The sequence below is a fragment of the Lonchura striata genome, chromosome Z (genome assembly GCF_050655825.1).
Source record: "Lonchura striata isolate lonStrDom1 chromosome Z, ASM5065582v1, whole genome shotgun sequence".
Classification (NCBI taxonomy): domain Eukaryota; kingdom Metazoa; phylum Chordata; class Aves; order Passeriformes; family Estrildidae; genus Lonchura; species Lonchura striata.
This window is the reverse complement of record NC_140740.1, coordinates 61,535,656-61,559,420: the sequence shown is the minus strand read 5'-3', so window position 1 is coordinate 61,559,420 and position 23,765 is coordinate 61,535,656. Positions and strand designations below refer to the sequence as shown.

At 36.0% G+C, this 23,765-nt stretch overlaps 1 protein-coding gene across 7 annotated transcripts in view; it reads right to left on the bottom strand.

Moving 5' to 3' along the window:
• The window catches only part of FRMD3 (FERM domain containing 3), a 122,301-nt gene that overhangs the window by 21,033 nt on the left and 77,503 nt on the right, over nucleotides 1–23,765 (bottom strand). For 6 of the 7 annotated variants that reach the window (XM_021534454.3, XM_085565967.1, XM_085565971.1 and 3 more), the window contains 7 exons: nucleotides 23,243–23,321; nucleotides 16,442–16,539; nucleotides 15,117–15,240; nucleotides 5,798–5,885; nucleotides 3,805–3,893; nucleotides 1,571–1,634; nucleotides 461–549 (listed from right to left, as the gene is read on the bottom strand). In XM_021534454.3, the coding sequence (XP_021390129.1) occupies nucleotides 461–549; nucleotides 1,571–1,634; nucleotides 3,805–3,893; nucleotides 5,798–5,885; nucleotides 15,117–15,240; nucleotides 16,442–16,539; nucleotides 23,243–23,321 (631 nt within the window). The remainder of the gene's footprint in view (nucleotides 1–460; nucleotides 550–1,570; nucleotides 1,635–3,804; nucleotides 3,894–5,797; nucleotides 5,886–15,116; nucleotides 15,241–16,441; nucleotides 16,540–23,242; nucleotides 23,322–23,765) is intronic. The other variant, XM_021534455.3, reaches the window with a different exon arrangement.

Sequence of the window (23,765 nt, the reverse complement as noted above, 5' to 3'; positions counted from 1 at the left end):
CATTTTATTTTCTTCCTTAAATTGTTAAAGAGAACTGTTTATTTTTCAATCAACTCTTACTAAGCCTTGGATTTCAAGTGGAAGAGCAATTACCTCCTGGCAGAAGAGCCCAGAGAATAAAGAATGACAGACTTTTTCCTTCATTCTCAACATATTCCACAGCAGGGCTAAGATTAACAGCTGTGTTCCCAGACGCAAGTGCAGTATTCTGTCCATCCAATATCTCACTACAGAGAACCAAAAGCATTGTGCTGGAGCCAAAACCCTCCTGACTCATTTAGATTTAAAACAATTTCTAATACTGGCTTGAAGTGAAATTGTATTCCCCATTAATTTTTGTATTTTCTGTTTACATTTTCCTTCTGTTAGTTAAATGAAACATTTCACAATGAACAATCTTCCACTCACATGCACTTGGTTTTTTAATTTTAGTATAGATAATGACTTCAGGCATACATACTTGTAAAAAGCCTGGTTCTCCACCCCACACTTCCAAAGATGCTTGCAAGCTGCTGGTGTAGAGGTATGGAATGACAGCACAGCCTTCTTCTAAGTGTAAGGAAAAGAAACCAAATGAAAGCAGTGAAAATGTTGAATTCTCAGTGATTGAAACAGCTCTACCTAACAGCATAGTCTTTAACCAGATACACTGAACACCAAGTTTTCCTGTGTAGTGTAAATCTGTGGTTCACCTACAGATGTACAATCCATACATAGATGATATTTAAACTACCCAGGCAATTTTTTCAGAAACAAAAGGAGATGTTTCAAGGGGTGAAGGAAGAGCATACGGACAAGTGGCCTTTAAAACAACCATATAACTAGTCAAAATCAAATGAAGGAAATCTCTGTGTTCAATACTCTACATCACACAGTTGCTGCACTACTTACCACCCACCTCTCCCTCCTCCCTGCTATGTGATGTCCTACCATCAAAATTTCCTTGTAACCACACAAGCAGTCCTGATACCTCTGGCATTATTTCCTTCCTTCATTTTAATCCCTCACCTCCATTCAAAACCATAACCTTAGACTATATCACTCTGATCTAGGGAAAGAACTGATTATAACATGTTGTAGGCAAAAGTCTCTAGAATTTTAATGACAGCAGCCAAGTGATAAGACCCCTAATTACATGAGATACACTCTAATCTTTTCAGCTCACCTAGATTTGAGGATGGGATTGTCATTATCAAAAAAATACCTCACATTAATCCAGATATCAGTGCTTACTTGAATTTGCAATCATATACAGACATCTTCTATACTTCAGAGTGGGTGAGTACAACTTTAGCACTTAAAAATAAAGCTTGACTCCAAAGGCGTCCAAAACCACAAACAATCCACATAGCACAGCGTGAATATTAAGCAAGAAAAGTCTCAACCCTTTGCAAATTAGACAATTTTTTTCAAAAAATACTCACATTCATTCATATTTTATATTTTAATTACAATATTAAGTACAATTATTGATTATTTAGTGGTTTCTTTATTAAAAGATATACTATGTCTTGTACAAATACAGAATCTTAATCAAATAGAGAAGTTCTGTAAAAATATTAAACACAACCTCTTTCTGAGCTCCAAACACATAAAATGTCTTCCCTTCAAATTTCAGTTTATAGACATCACACCTATAAAGAGAAAAAATATTTAAGTATAGGGAAAAAAATGATAGATCTACAAGTAGGAAAAGTAACTAGCATGTAAGTTTTCCTGATTACCAAAGTCAAGCAGGCAATCAAATGACAAAAGCCCTCCATAGGCCTTAAAAGATTTATGGTAAAATTATTTAATACTTTAATTTTTTTAAAGAACATAAGCCCAGAGTATTTATTTTACATCCTTATGTACCTTTAAAGAATTAACTTTGTCTGCTGGAAATTGAAGAGGAAATTAAAGGTAGACAGAGGCTTATTCTATTTATGGCACAGTTTGAAATTCTTCTTACATCTTAAAATCTTAGAATGTCTATTGTAATTAAATTGAGGGAAAGATAATGTTATTTTCTCTATACTTTTTTTGTCTGAGTCTTCATATCACACATCTCAGTAACAGACTACTTATTACGGAACACAACAAGAAGAAAAAGAAAATGTTTAGCAACATTTGTTATAGATAGGCTTTGTGAGTTGCAAAATCTACATCAAAATTTAATTTAATCAAGGTTAAGTGCTCAAACTTCATATGAAATAACAGTGCACCATAAAATGGCAATATCATGTAATGGAATCTTTTTCATTACCAGAGCTAAAATGGAGCCACTACTGTTTTTGATAAATTTCCCTAAGAGTTTTGGATGTCAGAGTTGAAACAGGAATAATCTTGGAGGCAAGGAAAATGCTATACCTGAAACTTTATAACAAGAGTTTTCCTTTTACATGAGAAAGCAAAAAATCATTAAGAAAGATTTTACACTGAAAAGAAAATCTCAAACAAAAATTTGGGTTTTTATTGTGTAGTGCAAATTTCAGCTAAAATTAGCTACAGCTACTAGCACTCATTTCTAGGCCTCTGAAATGGAAGAAGCAGTACATAGTGTTCAGATAAAACTCACTAGACTGACCTTTCAGCCTCTGCTGTGACATTGAGGGTTTATGGGCTTTTCCTCCATCATTGCATTATTTTTTATCTGCTTTACATATTAATGCACTTAATAAGTATGCCTAGATCACCGAGAGGACTCATTATCCTCAAGTAACATGAGAAGTTAAATGCTGCGAGATTCATTTCCCACAGTATGGTGGGCACATGCTTGGCAAGTGCTACTGTCTCCTCAGTGTGCCCTGGACTGACATTACTGTTACGTTTTCCTTGTCCCAAAACCACAAACCACTGAAGTACTGTGATCACAACTACCTGCAATTAACTCTGGGGAAACTGTACTGTAAATCCACTAGTGCAAATGGATGGCTTTTGATAGGCATGTCCCCAGAGCTCCACAGGGAACTCAATTGTATGGACAGGACTATGCTAATTTTACACTTTTGAGGATTTCAGGTTATTCAACACTCTGGGAAGTTTCTACAGTTTCTTGATCCCACAAGACAGGCTGAGAGCTCAGAGATGGAACAGTCATACCTAAGTAACTGTTGTTGGTATGCATGTAGCAGTGGGGCTAAAATAAGATTATCAATGTCTGAGCATGATTGGTCACTTTGTACCACACTGCTGAGAGCGTGGCCAGCTGCTCTTAACATCATCTGCAGGAGCTCAGTTTTACCTCTTCCTCAAATGTGGCTGACTGAAGCTAGCAAATTAAGTCCAGGAGTTCAAATAGAAACAAAACCAGATAAACACAGGACAATTGCAGAAGTGCCCATTTCTTAAAAAAAAGAGACTGAAAAAAAAAAATTTCAAAGGCATTCTCATCTCCACCTCCTCCGCTTACCAAATAAGTTGTTTTATAGTTTTCAATCTGAGGGTAATTAAATGAGGAAGCTGCAATATTTCCAAAAGTCAAATAAAGATTAAGGTGGACTCTCTGCTAATAGACCTTACTAAAGATTTATATCATAGCTGAAAAATCAACTTACTCAGTTTCAGCATCTGTAAATTATTCTGACTAATGAATCCTGTGGAATAATTTTCACTGGGAGTTGAATGAGAAAAAAATTGTTTTTGTTATTGTTATTGTTGTAGTTGTTATCTAAAATCCTTTAAAACAGAAACATAAGGAGGCAGGAGAGGTAATATTCACATGGTTCTCCTTAAAGACAACTAATGCAGGTGAAGATGGTATGAAGAGAAGACACAGGAGAAGATAAGCTTATTTATTAAAATATTCTTACATCATATGCTTACCATTTTAATAAATGAATTCTTTTATTCCCCTGGAAAACTACAAATCCTGCAGCTGTGAATCCTAAAAATGTAGTTGTACCGAATGAGTCCTTGAAAGAGAAAAAGAAACATAACATAACTTTTGCCTCATCCAATGAAATATTTCTTACTGATACTGAGGTATTTCTTACTGATTTCTTACTGATACCATAAATAGTTACTCAATTCTAGATTACCTTTATTTTGTTTTCCTCTTCAAAACAAATTTTGCCTTCAAAATGTACACTTCTAAAGGAAAGGACAGTCCTTCCAATACAGACCTCATTTTTTTTCTAGGCATTTGAGTAACAGTATGTTATGCTTTGTTTCCAATTACCTATAGTTGATAAAAACTGGGACTCCTTGGGTAGACTTACCAAATTTTTTGAAAATTATTTTCTATGTATATCCTATTCTTAAAAGGAGTAACTACAAAGCGGGGATTCATAACCACTTCAACAATGATATTTTTAGGATTTCATAATACGTTCTTCCTCTGCAAGGTGTTGTGTTGAAAATACTGCTGACAGATAGCATTTACTAATATAAGCTTCTGTTTTGTCTCACATACTCTTCAGTGCAAACCAAGAAATAGTGGTACGTGCCTTTTAAATAGAAAAGAAAAATTTTAAAATACAGCTCCACAACAAAAGTTCTGGCTTATAATTTCTGATTAATGATTGAGATGAATTTTGTATTCACTGAATTTTCTGTCCATCTCAAGTTCCATACCCTCATCTTGCTGAAGATAATCAATTTTATTATGCCTTATGTCTTACCAACAAAGTAAAGGGGAACAGAAACAGGGATGGTTCTGGAGCAGCAGCCACAGCACTGAAAGAAGCATGTCATAAGGAATCTGCAAAGAACCTTGTTTTGAGGTTCACTTCCAGAAGACAGACAAATCTTCCTTAGGCATGGGTGAAGAACATCTGATTGGCCCCCACACTACAAGCCCTGCCACACAGGTAAAGAAGTAATTCTGAACCAGTTATGCCTCAGTTTCTGGGATGCCTTTTGAAAATCTGTAGTTCAGTTTCAAAGTAAAGTTTACTACATCACTGACTTCACTAAGCTCTGAACCAGATCCTGTCTTTCACACAGTAAAGTGTGAAACTGACAAAGTATATACAAAATCTATATACCTATACAAAAATCTATATATCTATACAAAAATCTATCTATTCAAAATCTATATGTACATATATATGTATATACAGTTTTGTGTTAGAGCTGGCTGCTTAAGGATGATCACCACCAGAATGGGTAACTAAACAGTACTGCTGTCCCAGCAGAAGAGAACACATGAGCCAAAGCAAAAGCAGCAGTTAAAACACAAAGCAAGTCAGTCTAAAAATAAATACTGCAGATGATACAGATACAACCAAGTGATTAAAAATGCACGCATATAAGATATCAGAATTGGTAATTAAAATCACCTTCTTACAAAGGACCACAAAATATCAAAGTGGGAAGTGAGAGTGGGTTTTCCTCCTTGTACATTTGGCTTGCTGCTCTTCCTAAGATTTCCATATTTTGATGGTGTTAGAAAAATATGATCTGCCATGGACTATCAATGTTTTGCATTTTCTTGTCAAAATAATGGTGAATCCTGAAAATCTTGGCAAATAAAAAAATACTTTATACCTGAGTAATTAAAAGAAACATTTGAGCTAAATGAAAAGAAATTATGGACTATTATCAGAGCTTATGCCATTACAATCCAGTAGATTCTCTTGTGATGTTCTTCTGTTTCCTCTGGAGAGACCCTTTTTTTGACTGATGCAGAAATATTAAGCACTCAGTGTTCTTCCAAGGTTTAAATATAATATGTAGTTCCAGGGCAAGTTTTTTAGAAATTGCTCCTTATTTGTGCCTGGATAAAAACCAGAGCTAAATCAAATACATTACTAGCTTTTAATTAAAGGTTAGTAAAAAGAATATTTTATTAAAAGTTAGTAAAAAGAACTGTTACCTTGCAAGGATGAGGATCAACACCATAAGTTTCCAAAGAATTTGCTTTAAGAAGCAAATTAAATTCAGCAACAGCTGGGCTCTGACCTCTGAAATTACAAAAGAAAAAGAAGTTTGACAGCAAAAAGAAATAGGAAGAAGACTGAATGACTGGAGAATTTAAATGCCTAAAGACAGAAGAAAGTTTTTACTGACATTCAAACTATTTCAACCATGTTTTGTTTGTAATAAAAAGCTAGAAAACTTTTCACATCTTTTCTTCTGCTGAATTGTACAGTGCCTGATATTTTAATGTAAATTCTGATTTTTTTATAAATCCCAAGATAACAAAAGAATTATGTCATATTTTGAAAATTTTTCTTGTCTTTTGATATACCCTCATGTCATCCTGATTATAAAATAAACCTCAGCATATTTTTTCCACAAACTCTTGCTCCCTATTTCATTTAAAAGGACTGTGAAGCTTAACAAACATTCCTTCTAGTGCAGGGTATAAACACGGCAATCATATTACACTGCCTACTCAGATGTATGTCTAATTATAGCAGTGCCTGCTACCAACATGATAGCTCAGAATCTGTCAGCATTTCCATTTATACACCCCTATTTTTAGGGTGTCTATAATCAACAGCAAATATACACTAGAGCCCTAAACGTGGCATGAAGACTTGGGGTTTAGAGTAAGTTTTATCTGATATTTGGTAACTACTGCCATTACAACCAGCTCTTAACACAGACTTACAATGCCCATTTGAAAGTGAACTGTTTCAAGTATTATTTCATGTCTGGGTCAATATGACTAGAGTACATAATTTTGAAAGATAATACGGTTTTATGATAACAAACAGTGCCTAGGACCTTTAGAAAGCCAGACCTCATAAATACTTTCCATGCAAATAATTTTTTGAAATTTTGAAAAAATGTAAAAAAATTAGAGCCATAAGCAAATTTTCAAGGAGCATAGTGATAGTCATACTTTATTCTGCCCCTAATTTTTTTTTTTGAGTCTAGCCTCACACTGTGAATTGTACATAGGAATTAACAGTTAATACTTCACTGTATATTGTTGTAGCATAATTTCCCTGAAAGCCTGCTACTCTCCATCAGTTAGAAACCAACAATTATTGACATATGATATCCAGCACATCTGACCCAAAGTTAAGGTTAACAATTAAAAAAACATCTAGCATACTTGTGGACATCAAATCTTATTTTGAACATAACAGGATGATGACCTGTGGCAATGTAAGTGTCATTTCTGTTACAAAGTTTAAAATTTCTAATTTTTACTTCACTGTTCATCATTTCCTAGTCAACCTCATAATATTTCTTGGGTTTCTTCAGTATTTATTTGACACTACACCACCTTCCCTTTATTTCAGACTACATTTTTATGGATCTTTGACTTCTAAATTAAAAAATATCTATTAGAGAAGAAGTGGCCTTCTTTGTCTTTCCTGTTTCAGCCTCTTCCTCACCACTTGCCAGTGGGGGAAGTTCATGCATTAAGTGGAACACCAAAAACTACGAATGTTTATTTACAGAGATAATAGTTAAGGAGAAAGCAGCACAAAAGCAGCAATGAAAACAAAAATGTTTATTTTTCCACTCAGTTTTTTGGTAGCTCTACTAAGTTTTTACTCAATATTAAATACTACTAAATCACAACTTTATATCTCATCACAACTGTAAGACCATAAATGACCCCTAAAAAAACCAACTATTTTACTTCATGTACCAGTCAACTGCATTTGACAGAAGCAATTAATTAGTTTGACCTAAATTACTTTGAATAGTTATGTTGAATGCTGAAAAAACGAACAAATAGTTTGGTTGCTTATTAGATATTGGGCCTTACAAAAACAAAGGATTACAAAATGCATTTTTTAATCCACCTCTGTTTGCTGGTACAAAGGATAGGCAATCTTCTGGTTTCAGTGGACCAAAAAGTGATAAGTAGTTTGCAACAATGTGGTTTAGGGAGTTGACATACTTAAATGGGAAGAAAACCTCATCTTGCTGCTGCTATTAAAGAGACATTAAAGAAAATATTATCAGGTTCCACTCCCATGTAGGTATACCCTCCTCTCTGCAACTATGATGATGCTGTGTACATCAAGTGCAACAAGCTGTAGTATTTGGGGGGAAAACATCAGAAGACATGGACAAATTTGATCTTATCTGATTACAGATTAATCAAATGGCTACAGTGCAAAGCCCTAAAAGACCATCACGAAGAACAAGAGTCAAGGACAATATCAAATGGAAAAATCCTCGTTCATCTCTTATCAAAAGATTAACATTTAATCCTTGATAATATGCTTTTCATGTGTAATTTAGTAATGAAATCTTTTTACTAAATAAAAATATAACTGTAAGAAAACCTATCAGCAAAGTCAACTTTTTTTATCAATCACTGTTCTAACATTAGATATGCCTTTGATTTGCTTTGTTAAAAAGCCTTTAGGCTTTTTAGGCTGCAACAACCAGCCTTACACAAGAATTTATAGTGTACTTATTTATGCAAGTGATTTACAGTGGAAAAATGGGGAATATTTAGGCAATACATATTTATTTTTTTAGAACTCAGGACTCTCAGGAAATTCAGTGCATTTATTGCTTTTGACCTTATTTTTCAGTATTAGTTAATATAATATATCACAGTATCATGTATCATATATCATATATCTTAAGGGAAAGATATATTCTCTTTCTATATGATTCAGGCACTACAGCATCCATCTGTCCTATGGCAAAGATATAGAACAGGACCAAATAAAAGGAACTACTACTCAGAAAAGTTTCTGCATACCATACAAATAACCAAAAGTGGATTATTTGTAAAATTAGAGCTCCACAGACATTAGCTATGAATTAATTATTCAACCTCTAGTAATCAATCAATCCAAAAGTTCCTAATAAAATTTTAATGAAACAAATACTTCAATAGAACATTCAGAAATATGCAACACACTCTGTTTTAACTTGAGGCTCATGAGAAATATGCTCTAGAGGATGTAAAGCTCTTTTTATTTCCCAAAGGGCAAGGAAGCTCAACAGGGAGTAAGTTCCAGGGTGTGTCACAGGGATGGGCTACTTGCTTCACTTACTGCCAATACCAATTCATGCCAGAAGTTTCTCCCCTTCATACCTTTCCTTTGAAGTATGTATCTGTTACATACTAAAGTTGTAAATCTTAGCACAAATTAAGGATGAAATAGCACAGGATTGAGCATTAACTCCTTTTGACAAAAAAGACCATGTAGCAAAAACAGCAAAGAAAAATAATTTTCTGTGCTATTCTCATCCCCTTGGTTCCTGAGTGTCATTAGTCAGATAATTTGATTTGTCTTCTCTGATTCTCTAATTGACTTATAAAGTGCTATGAGATACTACAATTAACAAACTAATAATAATAAAAATTACAGTCCAGCCTTTTACTTCATCTCTATGTTAAGAAAATGTACTTGCTGCAGCATACAATAGCAATGCTTTCTTGGAGTATGTACTATCTATGTTTAATTTCTGGACATTTGGGGTGTGTAAGGTGTATGAATGTCTTTAATAAAATAACACATAAATATGCACCTAATTGTCTGGCCTCTACAGACATTACATATTCACCTATATGCAAAGTGGGGACACCAGCCATATGTAAACAGAGGCTCAGTCTCATCAGCGCCCTGCAACCTTGGACATATTGCACTGTGATCTCAGGAGAGACAACAGTAACAACTTCAAGAAATTAAATATTCTTCTTGTTATATCCCAGAGCTTGTAGAGGACATCTCCCAACAGAACTGAGTTACCAAGGAATCCTTTTAACCTAAAATAATGCTAGAACTCTACTAAAAAATCAGCACACATCTGCACTATACACTGAACACAGAATTGCTTACCACGTGATAAAGTTTTTGCTGTTACATCTTTAAATCATTTTACATTACTCCAATTGTTATGAAATTACAGTGCTAATGGTCCTGCTCAGCTTTTACTTTAAGGTCAGAATATTTTTGCAGATAGTGGAGATGTTTTTAAATAAAGTCTTTTTGCTACTAATTTTAGTCGCAATAATGGTGCTATGTGTAATTGAAATAAACCTGCTATGATTGCTAGTCTTTTAGTTGTAGTGGCAAAAATAGCACAATGGTGCTGATAATCTCAAAGAAAAGCAATAAATGACAACACTGGTAAATTAAATTGCATTGTAGGCTGTAGTTCAGTTTATCAGAATAATATGGCCAGCCTCAGCACATTGCTCAAGCAGCAGTGCAGCTCCCCAGGAATTGCCCAATCTGCCACTAGTGGAGGAAAGCCTTTAAATGGACCTGTACAAGGAAAGAAATATTATCATCTAGGAAGTAAATGAATTGCTGAAGATGCCTGAAATATACTAAACTTAGAAAGCTGCAGAATACTTAAATACCAATTTTAACTTTTACTGCAATGTCGGTTTTTTCCCAGACAAATAGAATCCCAGTAAAACCCAAATAATCACTTTAAAACAATTATCAAACTCTTTTACCAGTCTATCAAATGCATGCATGTATTGATAGTATGCGACACTTACATAACTCCTTCTACCAGAACATTTCAAATTACTTGTGTGCCTTCAGAGATCAGAATTAGATAGTGTCTCTGAAGTCTGTGTTCAGACATTTGTATTTCAGCTTTTTTTGATAAACTGATGCAGTGACACAGACAGCTTTAAGTGCATTCAAAGACAGAACACGTTTGCAGAAGACATGCAGTTTTAATTAACCCAATATTAATTTAAAATGTATTATTCCCATGGTACAGAGAAATCTACTAAGCTTTCTAGTTTTATTATAAGAGAAGATCAATACTTCTGGTCCAGGCACATCTAGCCCATAAAGCCTTCTCCAAACAGAGAAGAGGTGAGGAGGAAGAAGGTTGCAGAGGAAATAGTTCCTTCCAGCTGAAGAAGAAATCTGTACATTTTAAAATTTCACCTAGACATCTGAAAATATCAGTGTGTTAAGTATGCAGAACCTGAATCCAAACCTTATCATGAGACAGGCAACAACTATCATGATAAAAACAATGACATTTGCAGAGCATGATTATGACCACTCTTCCCAGGGAATATAGAAGTAAAGAAATGCAGTGCATGCGTGAGTGCACATACACACACGAAAAATCTCTCCTAAAGCTAAAGATTATTAATGTTTTCATAAATTTTGCAGTCTTTTCATCTCAAGTAGATTATCCTTTCTATTAAATACTTCCTGGAATTATCTAATAAGAAAAATCCCATGTATTGGTATATGTTTTCCATTTTTCAAAAGAGAATGGAAAAGACAACTCTTTTGTCTGTGAAGTTCCTTTCTTTAGGTTACTGCTACAACTGCGTCTTCCAATAAATTTCTACTTAGGAAAAGCTGTGCCTCAAAATAAAGTTCCTGGAAATATTCTCTGTACCATGCAAATATTAATCAAACAAAACAACATCTCATTCTTACTATTTTCTAGTTAGTGAAACCAGAATTACAAGAACAGTTCCATGATTTGAATTAGTTTTAAGCTGACTTCTGTCAGAACAGATATGGTTTGTAAGAAAAAAGCTTTCAGGAAATCAGCACACGTGGAATGCTTCAGGGCAAGGATTAGGCGACTACATTCCAACCATCTCTCTGATTCATCCAGATTACAACTGATATGAATTCTGGAGTGAAAACACTGGGAAAATGTAGCAGAATAGAAACAAATTATTCACCTATTACACCACACACAATGATGTTTTGATACTTAGAGAATTATTTCTTTTTCAAGCGGTGATAGTGGCCAACATACGGCCTGATAGACAAATCTAAATTACTTCAATGGAAAGCTCAGGCAGTATGTGATACCAAAGCTAAAATGACAGGACACTGGACTCAGTCCTCCAAAGTCCTCAGTATATTTTGAATAACCAGGAACTAGAAAGACTTTTGGCCCTGAGGCCTGGAAGGCACTTACCCCTACAATAGCCCAAGCCCTACTCTTTTCCACACATCCCCTCAGCTGCACATAAACCTCAACAGATCTGTGATCCCCAGAAAAGTGACTTCCGTCTCCTGTAACATGATTTGCAAGTTTTGGAGCTTACTGTCTGTCCTTTCAGTTGAATTCCCTTATTGTACATGGAGCTGTTAGATACCAAAGTGATTAAGGTACTACTAGAAGCTAAATTTAAAGTGTATGTGAGTGGGCCACCAGCATTACACATAAAACCATATAATATGCACTTCTCATTGTAAGAAGCACTTAAATGAAACAAATCCGCCTTATACTGGACTAGCTAAACTGAAATTTAGTTTTAGTGCTTTTTTTAATGTATTCAATGTATGCTGAATTTCAATGTATACAGCATGCAAGAAGTTGTTTAATCTTAAATGAAATTATATTAACACCCACAAGGAAAAGCATTTTCTAGCAACCATTGCCAAGTCTTTTAGGGCAGCCTCCCAGATTGCACTCTGACAGTAACATTTATGGTTATGCTTGCCAGTGGCTCCACTGACAGCTGCACAAGACCTGGAGAGCCACCCTGGTGGAGTATCCTGTGCTCCTGCTGGCACCAGTGTAGAAGCCGCATAAGAGCTGATGGGATGGCCGAGTAAGAATCAAAGGAGCACAGGAAATTGAAACATGCTTAAATCCTCACTGAGTAGCTATAATGTAGACGATGCAGCAAAGGATAAAAATGTTATATGCCTTTCAAAACAAATTGAAACAACACTCCCATTTAGCTTGGATCAAAGACAAACATTGATTTGCTACTCTGGTTTTCAAGAAAATACTCCCTTTAATGGTTTCTGAGATAGTTATTATCAGAAAATGGCAGTGATTTCACACCCTCAGAGGAAAATTTTCTTCTCCCAAAAGACAGTCTTTTATGTATGATTCCTGCAAAGCCCTTGATACACAAAGTAGTGACAAAAGCCTATTGAGTAACACTCAGGTATCTTAAGTCTGCATGCACATTGGCCACCCAAGGGAATAAAAAAACCCTTATATTTATCTATATGAGTTCATCATTGAAAACCAGAATTTGAACAGGTCATGTATCTTTGAAAAAGTAAATATTTGTGGGGGGCTTTCAGGTAAATTCAAGGCTTTTTACATAACATTTCCATAAATACATGGTGCAATATTTCCTATCAGAACTAAAAATTAAATGTCTGATGTAAAAAATGTTAGAGGATGATTAGTTTGGGGAAGATAAAGAGCTGCAGTGGGAAACTACCAAATAGCAGCTACCCAGACAGTTCTGAAACTGCCTTTATTCTCTGATAATAGACAAATAGGTAAGGCACATAAGATGCTGACATAAATAAAGAAAACAGAAAAGAAGATGGCAGTTCTTAAGGGCTGGAAAGAGCTACGAGCCACTGAGCACAAAATTCATAACATACAAATCAGTAAAATATAGAACAGAAAGCAAATTAAGGAGCATATAAGTGGAATATATGAGAAGAATTCTGCTATAAATCATAGTTATGCCTCAAACACCTCCTGTTTGTGTGTTTGTTTGTTTGTTTGTTTGTTTTGTAGGAACCAGCAGATCGACAATCAAAAAAAGTCATCCTGATATCATGTGATTTCCAAAATGCAATAATGTCCCTTGACAAGACTACTGAAGAAGTTCAGGGACATCCTCATGTGCTGAGCAACCACGGATGGAAGGAATTCAGGACCTGGAGAATCCCAGAGGGACCTGTGTGAAAGTTTATAATGTTTACTGTCACAGGATCAGACAGATTACACCAACAGAAAAGGGGATTTAAAAGATGAGCTAAAAATGTGTCGCGTTATTCATAACAGGAGAACTATTATTAGAGATACATAAAAATATGTCTGGTTATTCAAGACAGGAGATGATTGCATTCACAAAAGATGTGCAGAATTACACATACATAAGAAAGCAAACCAACACAGAAAAATACATCTTCCTAGTGTTACAAAATATAAAACTCCCCACCAGCTTTCCTTCTCTTCTCCTAACTTCAAGTAAAGTATGAGCCTGTTCTTGAAAGACTGAATTTATCAGACTTTTCAATAGCACCTTGACTTAACTGATGAAATATCTGGTTTTTAAAGATTGAATTTATCATTTGGAAATCTGTAGACACTGTATGGAAAAATACTGACAGTAAAAGAAGTTATTCTTATTTTAAAATGTTGTTTCTATGTACAGTGCAGGCTGAACTGCTTTAAAAATGTTAAATAGAAACCATTTAAAACATCATTTCATTGAAAGAAATGCAAAGAAAGTATATAGATTTCAGGAAAAAAAGAAGAGAAGACACATTAATACTGTCAAGCTTATTGTCACGAGTGTTGAACTGTACTTGAAAAGTGTATTTTTTAGACTTCTGGAAATAAAAAGCATTTTAAGCTTTAACTCTACTGAAAAGGAATTTTTCTCCTTTCTTTGCATATGTTGAAATATGAAAACAGAACACAGGGACACAGAGTAAGCAAGTGCAAAGGGCCTTGTGATATTTCGATAAAAAAGTCCTTGATTTCATTTGATTTTCTATACATCCTGTGCCTTTCCCCGTGTTCTGAGGACCATCCTCAACTAAGTAAGATGCCGAGGGCCTCTTAAAATATCCCTCTAGATACTCAGCATGTCATTCACTAACAACCCTGAAGAGGGTATAGTTGCATAGCTCACTGCTCCTTCTCTCCTGAAACCCATTTAACTTAAAAACCAAACAATTGACTAATCTGTTTTCTCCTTTGCCTTTTGTTACAGTACTAAAAGGTTAGGACAGAAAAAAGAGCATGCAGAGAGTTTTGGATCTCACCTCCTTAGTATTCCAAGGAAGTTACTTAAATACTTCCTTAATATATTTCTGTGCAATTCACCACTATGTTAACCACTTACAGATAAAATAACCTAATTATAATTTCAATCAGATCAATATCTACCAAGAATTTAGAATTGCACTACAGACAGAAATTTCTGAGCGAAGAATGTGTGCCACCTAAATGAAAGATGTTATTCCACTAATCAACTAGAGCAGCTCTGACCATGAGAGCTGTTCCCACTAACCAGACCTACATTTCAAGCAAATGAAGTCTAAATTGCCAGCAGTTATGCAGGAATCAACTATGATTAATGAAGGTGAACAAGCAAAGAAAACCCCCTAAGCTGAAACCTCATTTTCAAATACAGCCTATCATACAGCATGTTGGTAGAGCTTCTATTATAATTCATGGAACAAACCCTCCTAAGTTAACATGTGCTACTTGGAAACAGATAAAAGTATTTTTTAGCTGTCTCTTTACCAAATAGAATTATAAATTACCTGAATTCATTTTTATGCATTTCAGCTATTTTCTTGTCAAGCTTTTGTGACTGCTTGGGAAAAATCTTAAAGTCGCTGATGTAATTCTCTGGGTGTTCATCAGGATCATAATCACCAAGCTCAGCTGAACAAATCCAAAACACAAAACAAAACAGAAGAATTAAATTGCAACATTAATTAACAGGGAAAGAAGTCAGTAAATGTACTGTAATTCAAGGTACTTCCACACTCAGTAAGAATCTAGTATATCTCAAGAAATGCTTCTTTGAGGAATTTATCATTAACTCAAACAGCAAAATCCTTATATCTGTCACTTTAGTAAATGAGTTTCAAGAGAAGCTCAGTGCCTTATTAACTACTGCATTAATTAGCAATACTGAACTATTTTCTGTGGCAGAAAATGCTCTGTAAAACAGAAGTATTGGCAATGTTCCCCTTTGAGCATCTATTTTTCTGGTACCAGGTAGATCTAAAATAACGGACTCCTGATTCTCCCCTTTTTCACATGATTTCTCTACACAGGCATGGACTGTCAGTGTGTAAACACAGGCCACAGTGTTAATCAAGGTACTTGGCAGAACTTAATTTCTCTTCTAAAAGATGTGTCACTTAAGTACACAAACCTGACATTAGACCTGGTGTTCTAATTTTCTGAATGAGCCTCATTTAATTAGGGCTAGGTTCAGTTTTGGTTTGGATGCACTGCCTTCTAAAGCATTAAGAGCTTTGTTCACCTTAAGGCAGAATAAAAAGAACTTTCACACACATGGTTTGCCTAATCAGATATAGATGGATGATTATTCCTCTCTGTACAATTCAAGACATCTATCTGAATTTGGTCCTAAGGAAATGATGGAGAGAGAGAGGAAAAGAAAAAATTTGGGAAAATAAACTAAAATTTCTTTCCCCTTGAATTACATCTTATATTTTTGTCAGAGATTCTATCATCACATAGGTCTTCTTTAACATAAGAAAGGGCATCAAATCACACTTTTTCCTGCTTACTTCTAACTGAATAGGCTACATTTCCATTCAGAATTCAGAAAGGACTTTTTCTCTTTTGGTAAGTGGAATCTAACAATGATGCCAGACTTCTTCAATAAAATACTAAGATAACGTATTTGGTTTAATTTTTTAAGCTCCACTTCATTGGCTAACTGGCTGAATTATTTACAATGCTTCGCAGTGCATGTCGATACAGGGAAACAGTACAACAACAAGAAGAACAAGTTACTGCTAGCTGTAGTCACACAAGTTTTGCATTGCTTATTTGATAGAACCAACATATGAGTGAAGTATTTAAAGAAGCCTCTGCTCATACTTACCTTGGACTATACAGGCACCTAAGTAGGCAGCATCAGAAAAGGAACACAGCAAACGGCCATGGAAAATATCCCTTTTTATTTGTAGATATAAGAGATACCTGAAATATAATTTTAAAAATTAAGAAACAATGTGCTATCTTTTTGTAACAGATGTAATGTATCAGTGTGAAACCAGCTGTGCAACTATTTTGGATCTTCCTCTTGTTATTTCAAATGGCAGGAAAAAGAGGCAAAACACAACCACAAGAAAACAACAGAGGTAAATAGATTGTTTTTCAATAACAGTGAAATAATAAGAACAAAAACAACAAAACCCCACATAAAATGCTATAGAACCTGTTTTATGTAAAATATATCTATTACAGTGATGATTAATAATGTGAAATAAATTATAGTAATGTAAGCTTGTTTAAGCACCCCTGTTCTCACTATATACAAGTTTACACAAGGAAATCTTTCTCTTACTGTAGGCAAAATAGCACATTGACCATAGTGGGTATTTTTTCCTCTTCTGGTTTTAGCATTTGTTTGTTTGTTGGTTGGTTGGTTGGTTTTTTGGGGTTTTTGTCTGCTTGTTTGTTTGATTTAGTTTGGTTTGGTTTCGATTTTTTTTTGTTTTCCTTTGAATCTGTAAAGAATCCCAGATGAAGTTTGAAGTGAGCAATAACTTCATGAGGCCTAAAGAGCCACAGGCATGGGGCACCTGGCGAGCAGGAAGTCACCTCTCCCATTCATCTCTTTCTCTAAAGACATGGGGAGAAGAAAACAATAGGTTCCTTTTACCTGTCCTCTGCCTTTTACCACAGAAAGCTTCTATTATTCACAGTTTCTTTCCCAGCACCTAACAGGTTACAGCCTCACAATTCAGCTACTTCACCCCAGCGGGAAAATACATTGCTTCAACTAGACAAAATCTACCATCTACAAGGTATAACAAGTCTCAGTGGCTTCTGGAGACCATCAGGACATTCCCTGATACTGCCAGTCCTCTCCAACCTTGAGCAACACACAGCATAGCCAATAAAAACATAGTTAATGAAATTTAACACTAATGTCAGATACATTTTGTCTAACTTACCTGCTGCTGTTACTTGGTCATATCATGAGTTTCTGCATCAAAAACAAGCCTGGAAATGCTATCTGAAGGGCAAGAGAAACTTTTCTCCTTTCCTTGGATTTTTACTGAATACAAGAAATGGGATACAGTTATCAATGAGAAAAGCAATCTTCTCTCATTGTAAACACATCCCTTCATTGTTCTGCAGGATCTTTACACTTCTGGGGTTTTTTGTTTGGTTTTGTTTTTGTTTTTCAGCACCTTCCCCCCCCTGTAATCAATATCCAGTAACAGCTCACAAATTCATTTCTGTATGTTGGTACTGCTATTCTACAGGTAGACCCCAGAGGAGCTACCTGTAACAGAGTGCACAAGAGGCCTTAGTGAGATGAAGAAAAAATTCTTTATCTGCAATGACAGTGTACCAGAAAAAGTTCAGTATATTGATGTAAATATATTATATAACTTGGGCAATTGAGCAGTCCCTACACCAAAAATTTTTGTAAGATTTCATGGGTGAAAAAATGGGATGCCATTCTCCAAAGTGACCATGAGCTTGAGGCCAAACTGTGTGAACACAGTACTTTTAAGCAGTGCCCAAAAAACCCACCCAAGATTTCAGAACATGGCTTGTTATCCAAGCCAGTGGAGCTTGGTCTCTTCTTCCACACAACCAGTGACAGTTCAAGAGGAAACAGTCTTAAGCTGCACTGGGGGATGTTTAGGTTGGACATTAGGAAGAAGTTCTTCACAGAAGGGATGACTGGGCATTAGAATGGGCTGCCCAAGGAAGTAGTGGAGTTACCATCCCTGGAGGATGGGAAAGACTAAATGTGGCACTAGGTGCTACGGTCTAGTTGACTGTAGGTTGTGTTAGGTCATAGGTTAGACTCGATTATTTCAGATGTTTTTTCTATGTGATAGCTAAGGAGGCTGTGAACTCATGGGAGACCTGTGAAGAGAGGAGCTCCCACTGGAGCAGCCTGTCCTTGGAGCACTGCACCCTGTGGAAGAGTGACCTATGCTGCAGAGGTTTTGGGAGGGACTCACATTGTAGCAGGTCACTGAGAGCTACTGCTCACAAGATGGACTCACACCAGAGAAGTTCATGGAGAACTGTCTCCCACAGTGCAGGAGGGAAAGGCCCCCTCTCCCTGAGCAGTGGAAGAAACAACTTGTGATGAATAAGCCATAACCCATTTCCCATTTCTTGGTGCCATTGAAGGAGCAGGTAGAGTTGGGAAGGACAGAGGGGTGGAGGGGAAGGTATTTTTAAAGTCTTATTTTACTTCTCATTATCCTGCTCTGATTTTTTAGTAATAAATTCAATTACTGTCTCAAATTGCACCCTCTTTTCCCCATGATGGTATTTGGTGAGTGATCTCTCCTGGTCCTCATTTCAATTCATGGACCCTTCATTAATTTTTCTCTCCTGTGTGAGAGGTCTAGCAGTGGAGAAATATGAGAGAAAGGCATTGGCTGATGCCAGGCATCCAGTCAGGGTCAACACACTACAAGAAGCATCACTCTTCTACTAAGGCTGAGCATCTTTCTCCATTTCCAAAAATTATACAAAAAAGCTATGTATACACATGCTTGTGGTGCAGTCTGCTGAGCCTCCAGTGAACATGCAGAGGCCAAATCATTTGAGAAAAATAGGTTAAATCCTTGACACTTTCTCATCACAATTTTTTAAAAGGCATTTTAAAAGAAAGTGTATCTTTAGTCTTTCTCAAACGTTTCAAATGTGCAGCCTCAGCGCTCTGCTGTAGAAGCTATTTCCTAAAATAAGGTCAGGTCTTTTAAATCCATGTTGACATCCATTAAGACGATGAGCTGAGAAGCACTGAAGTGCATTAAGATTTGAACTTCAGTGACAAGTTGGGTTTCAGGTGGTCTATAATTACATAAGCAAGAGAGATCAAGGCAAAAATTCTTATGGCCTCAGAAGATAACTTGTGAATTATAATCCTAACACCAGCTCACTCTAGAGAAAACAGTGACCAAGGACTACATAGACCCTCCCTTCCATAGTAAGAGGCAGAAATATTTTCTACAGAATTTGTCCTTTAGCAATAATATTTCAGAGTGCCTTGACATCCAAAGGCAGACACTGATTTTATTTCAAAAGCATAGCTATGAAAATGGTTGTTAATTAAAACAAGAGAAGATGAAAGTAATTGGCTGGAAAGGTACAATTCTTAGTTGTCCTTCGCAGTGTAATAAAATGCAGTGACAGGCAAGAACACAGCATCATCGTCTGTTGGCCAACACACTCCTGACCTCTGAACATGCAGTGTGCACATGTTTCCAGACTACTGCAGGAGGTTTTTTTTGTGATATCACAAACACAGTGATCACTTCAGGTAGGTCATTCTCCACCTTCATTTTCTGAAAATAGTTTCACATGTTAAACCACAGAGCAAGTCAAGGATTACAGTCAAGCCCAGCCTATAGGCTGGGCCTAAAATAGGACAGAAATGAAGCATCAGTAATCTGAGGGGACAACTCTTAAATTTTCTTTCTGCAAGTGATGTCTAAATACAGAATTGTATCTCTATCCATGTTGCACTGCTTTCACAAAAATCAAACCTTTACCCCACAGACACAAAGCTTCATCTACTGAGCAAATTATTTTTTCACATCAGCTTTTTCAATGAAAGAGTAGGAAAACCAGTACTTTTTAAGACTTAAGACTCTCTGATAACTCTAAGATGCTTCATTGTGGTAGATAAGGAACAGAAGATTTCGGGATGTGATGGAAAACAAGACACTTCCCCCTTATCCTGTGATATGTGATCCATTACCCCCAAGACACGTAACCCCACCTAACCCAGTAGTTTTCCACTCCTTACTAATTCTAAAGACCCTACCTTCTTCCTTTGACGTAGCAAAGTCCCCCTTGACTATTTAACCTCACAAGATAAGATAATAAATGCCATTTGACCATCCACCACGTTGGTGTCTGTGCATGTCTGTGGCCTGAGTGGCCCAAGAAAGGCCAGGCTGCCGTGCTGTCCCTTGAAACCAGGTTGCCTTGCCTTCTCATCAGAAGGCAACACTTCATTAAAGATTTATTCCTATAAAACTTTTAAAAAGACTGCATCGACAATAATCTATACAAGGGATTAACCACAGGGTTAATTAATGTTCTGAAACAGAGTGGTATAGCAATGTGATTACTGTAACTTAATTTCATTATTTAAATGGGGACCAGACACCCATCAGATTTCCACCCAGCTGAAGACGTGGGAGAGCAGCTCTGACATCCATAGGCATGGACACTAATAGCAATGCAAAACACTATTACTCTCGTTCAGATGACTGTACATACAGCTGCAAAGTACAGATGGTTTTTAAGTCAAAGAGTGACAATATTATTAACTTAGTTTCAAAACATCTTAAGAACACACAGCAAAAAAAATGATTGTCAAGTGAACACAGCAGCACTAAAAAAAAGGCAAAGCCAAAGTCTACCAAGAAGCCAACTAGTCTTCAAGGTTTCATGACTGTCCTCTGTAAAATGCTAAGGAACATTCTTTTCCTTGAATTTCACCAATCATTGCAATTCAAGGGAAAGAAAAGTAACTCCAGCCAATCTAGAGCATTACCTAGAATCTGACCCTCTGCTTTGGTCATGAAGAAAATTCTCAGAGATTAATTACATGACTACACTTTACTTGCTCATTTCAGGGGCATTTTATGTATTTTGTTATTACGCAAGATACATGGCAGAAATGAAGCAAAGCTTCCCAAATAACAGCACTGGGAAACTATTAAAATTATCAGATATGAAAACATGTTTAATTAATTATATCTCGAATTATTTTTTCTTTTTAAGCTCTTATTGGTATTAATTTTTATAAAAGACTAACCCATTTTTTACACAACAAATTTTACTAAAAATTTATTTGAAATATCCCAGCAAAGACTAAAACATACTCACAGCATAATAAACATCAGTGAGCCAATTCTTGGTGCTTTGTATTTCAGTAAAACCTGTCCTGGGAGGATATCCAAACTTTTAAAAGTCAATTAATTTAGACTTTTGAATGAGAAAGGTCTATACTATCATACTCTGGATCATAAAAGGTAAAATGTTCATCCAAGGACAAACAGTAGCAAATAATGGAAATCCATTGACTTCCTGGTTTATAACTTGTTCACTCAGCTGTACAGTTTCAGTGTCTCATCCAAGATAAATAGCTATAAAATAACAGCATGCTCCAGCTGTCCTATACAAACTACAAAAGTACCATTCAGCAGAACACAAGTTATTTTTGAAACTGTAAGTATGAGGCCCGTGACAGTGGGATCCCCTGCATTCGTGAAGCAGCTTGTGAGCACAAGCACGCACAGTGCTTGGGGGAGTAATCAACCACAAGCCCAAGGCAGCAAGTGCCGAGGCACTCGGTGCTCCTCAGCACGCAGACAGCAGTCAGCAGCGTGGCTGTCAGTAGCAAGGTGGTAAAGTACACACACAGTCCTGCACAGCCAGCACAGAGCTCAAAAGAGCTACTTTCCTACATTTACACCCCGTGTACACCTCTTGGAAAAATCCCCAGTGCAACAGAATACTCACAATGGCCACTAGGAAGGACAAAGCTCCCATTCATTAAGCACAATTGAACTGGTGTACAACTCTGCTTTCAGAGCAAAAATTTCAACATTCCAACATAAGCAGGGAGAATTCTTACCCTACAGAGCAGCTGTTCTGAAAAATATGAATCTATTGCACTTCTATATCAGTTTGTTTAAGGTCTGCCACTACTTTGAAAAAATTATCTTATTTGTGATCCCAAAGACACACCCAAGAGAAAATTAAGTGAACTATACATAAATGTCTTGAAATAGTTAGAGCTGAATTAAACTTTCCAGATTATTTCAGGGCAATAAAAAAAAAGGGAAGGGAAGGGAAGGGAAGGGAAGGGAAGGGAAGGGAAGGGAAGGGAAGGGAAGGGAAGGGAAGGGAAGGGAAGGGAAGGGAAGGGAAGGGAAGGGAAGGGAAGGGAAGGGAAGGGAAGGGAAGGGAAGGGAAGGGAAGGGAAGGGAAGGGAAGGGAAGGGAAGGGAAGGGAAGGGAAGGGAAGGGAAGGGAAGGGAAGGGAAGGGAAGGGAAGGGAAGGGAAGGGAAGGGAAGGGAAGGGAAGGGAAGGGAAGGGAAGGGAAGGGAAGGGAAGGGAAGGGAAGGGAAGGGAAGGGAAGGGAAATAAAAATAAAAATACTATTTTTAAAAATACTATTTTTTCCTCATAAAAAAAATCTCCATAACCTTAAAAAAATTCTCTCCCCAAGTAAACTAAAAAAAGCATTTACAAAATAATAAACTAACTAAAAATCTTAAGTTTAGTTCCTTTACATTATCAATAAAAAAAACAATGTGAGGAAAAAAATTGTTCTAAAAAAATTATTTTAATTCTTACTACTTTTTCTCCTAATTACTTTTAATAAAATTTTCTTCATACCCTTTTAAAATTTGAAACCTGTTTTACCTTTCTCCTCATCTTATCTCACAACAAAAAAAAGTATAATAAATAATTAACCAACACCAATTATATTCTTTAATACATTAACCAAAAAATCTCAAAAAAATTTAAATTAGCAAACCAAAACCACTATACAAAATTAGTGTTTCTATCCAATTGGAAACGAAGACATTAGCAAAGCACATTAAACCTTAGCAAAGCACGTTAAATGAGCAGATTAAAAAAGAAACAAAAAAAACCAGCACAAACCAAAAAATACCTGGTGAGCTCTTCTTTAATCTTCAAGGGTTCATGTGGGTAGAATTTCACTCTAAAGCACATGGTATATGGTGGATGAGCTGAAACATTATAAAGAAAAAGCATGAGAACCATGGGAAACAAACATTGCTTAAGCCACTCTGAAGGAGTGACCTTAAAGTCACTTACTAATGGTTACTTTAGGCAGAAATTCAAACAAGAGCATTATTATATATGCTTTATTTTGGGGTGGCCTTTTTTGGCAAATGATAAGTAGTAAGCAATGATAATACTACAAAATTGAAGAAATCATTTAGTTAATGAAATTAAAGACAGTGGAAATATTTCTGTTCCCAGTGTTTAATAAGTTTATAGTACCTAACTCTGAGCAATGGTATCAATACCAGGCCTGATGTACAATCTTTTCAATAGAAAAGAAAGAAAGGGAAAAAGAAAAGGGGAAAGGGGAAAGAGGAAAGGATCACAACAACAGGAAACATTTCCATTCTGCAATCAATGCCTCTCAGGCACTTTGATTCAGAGCA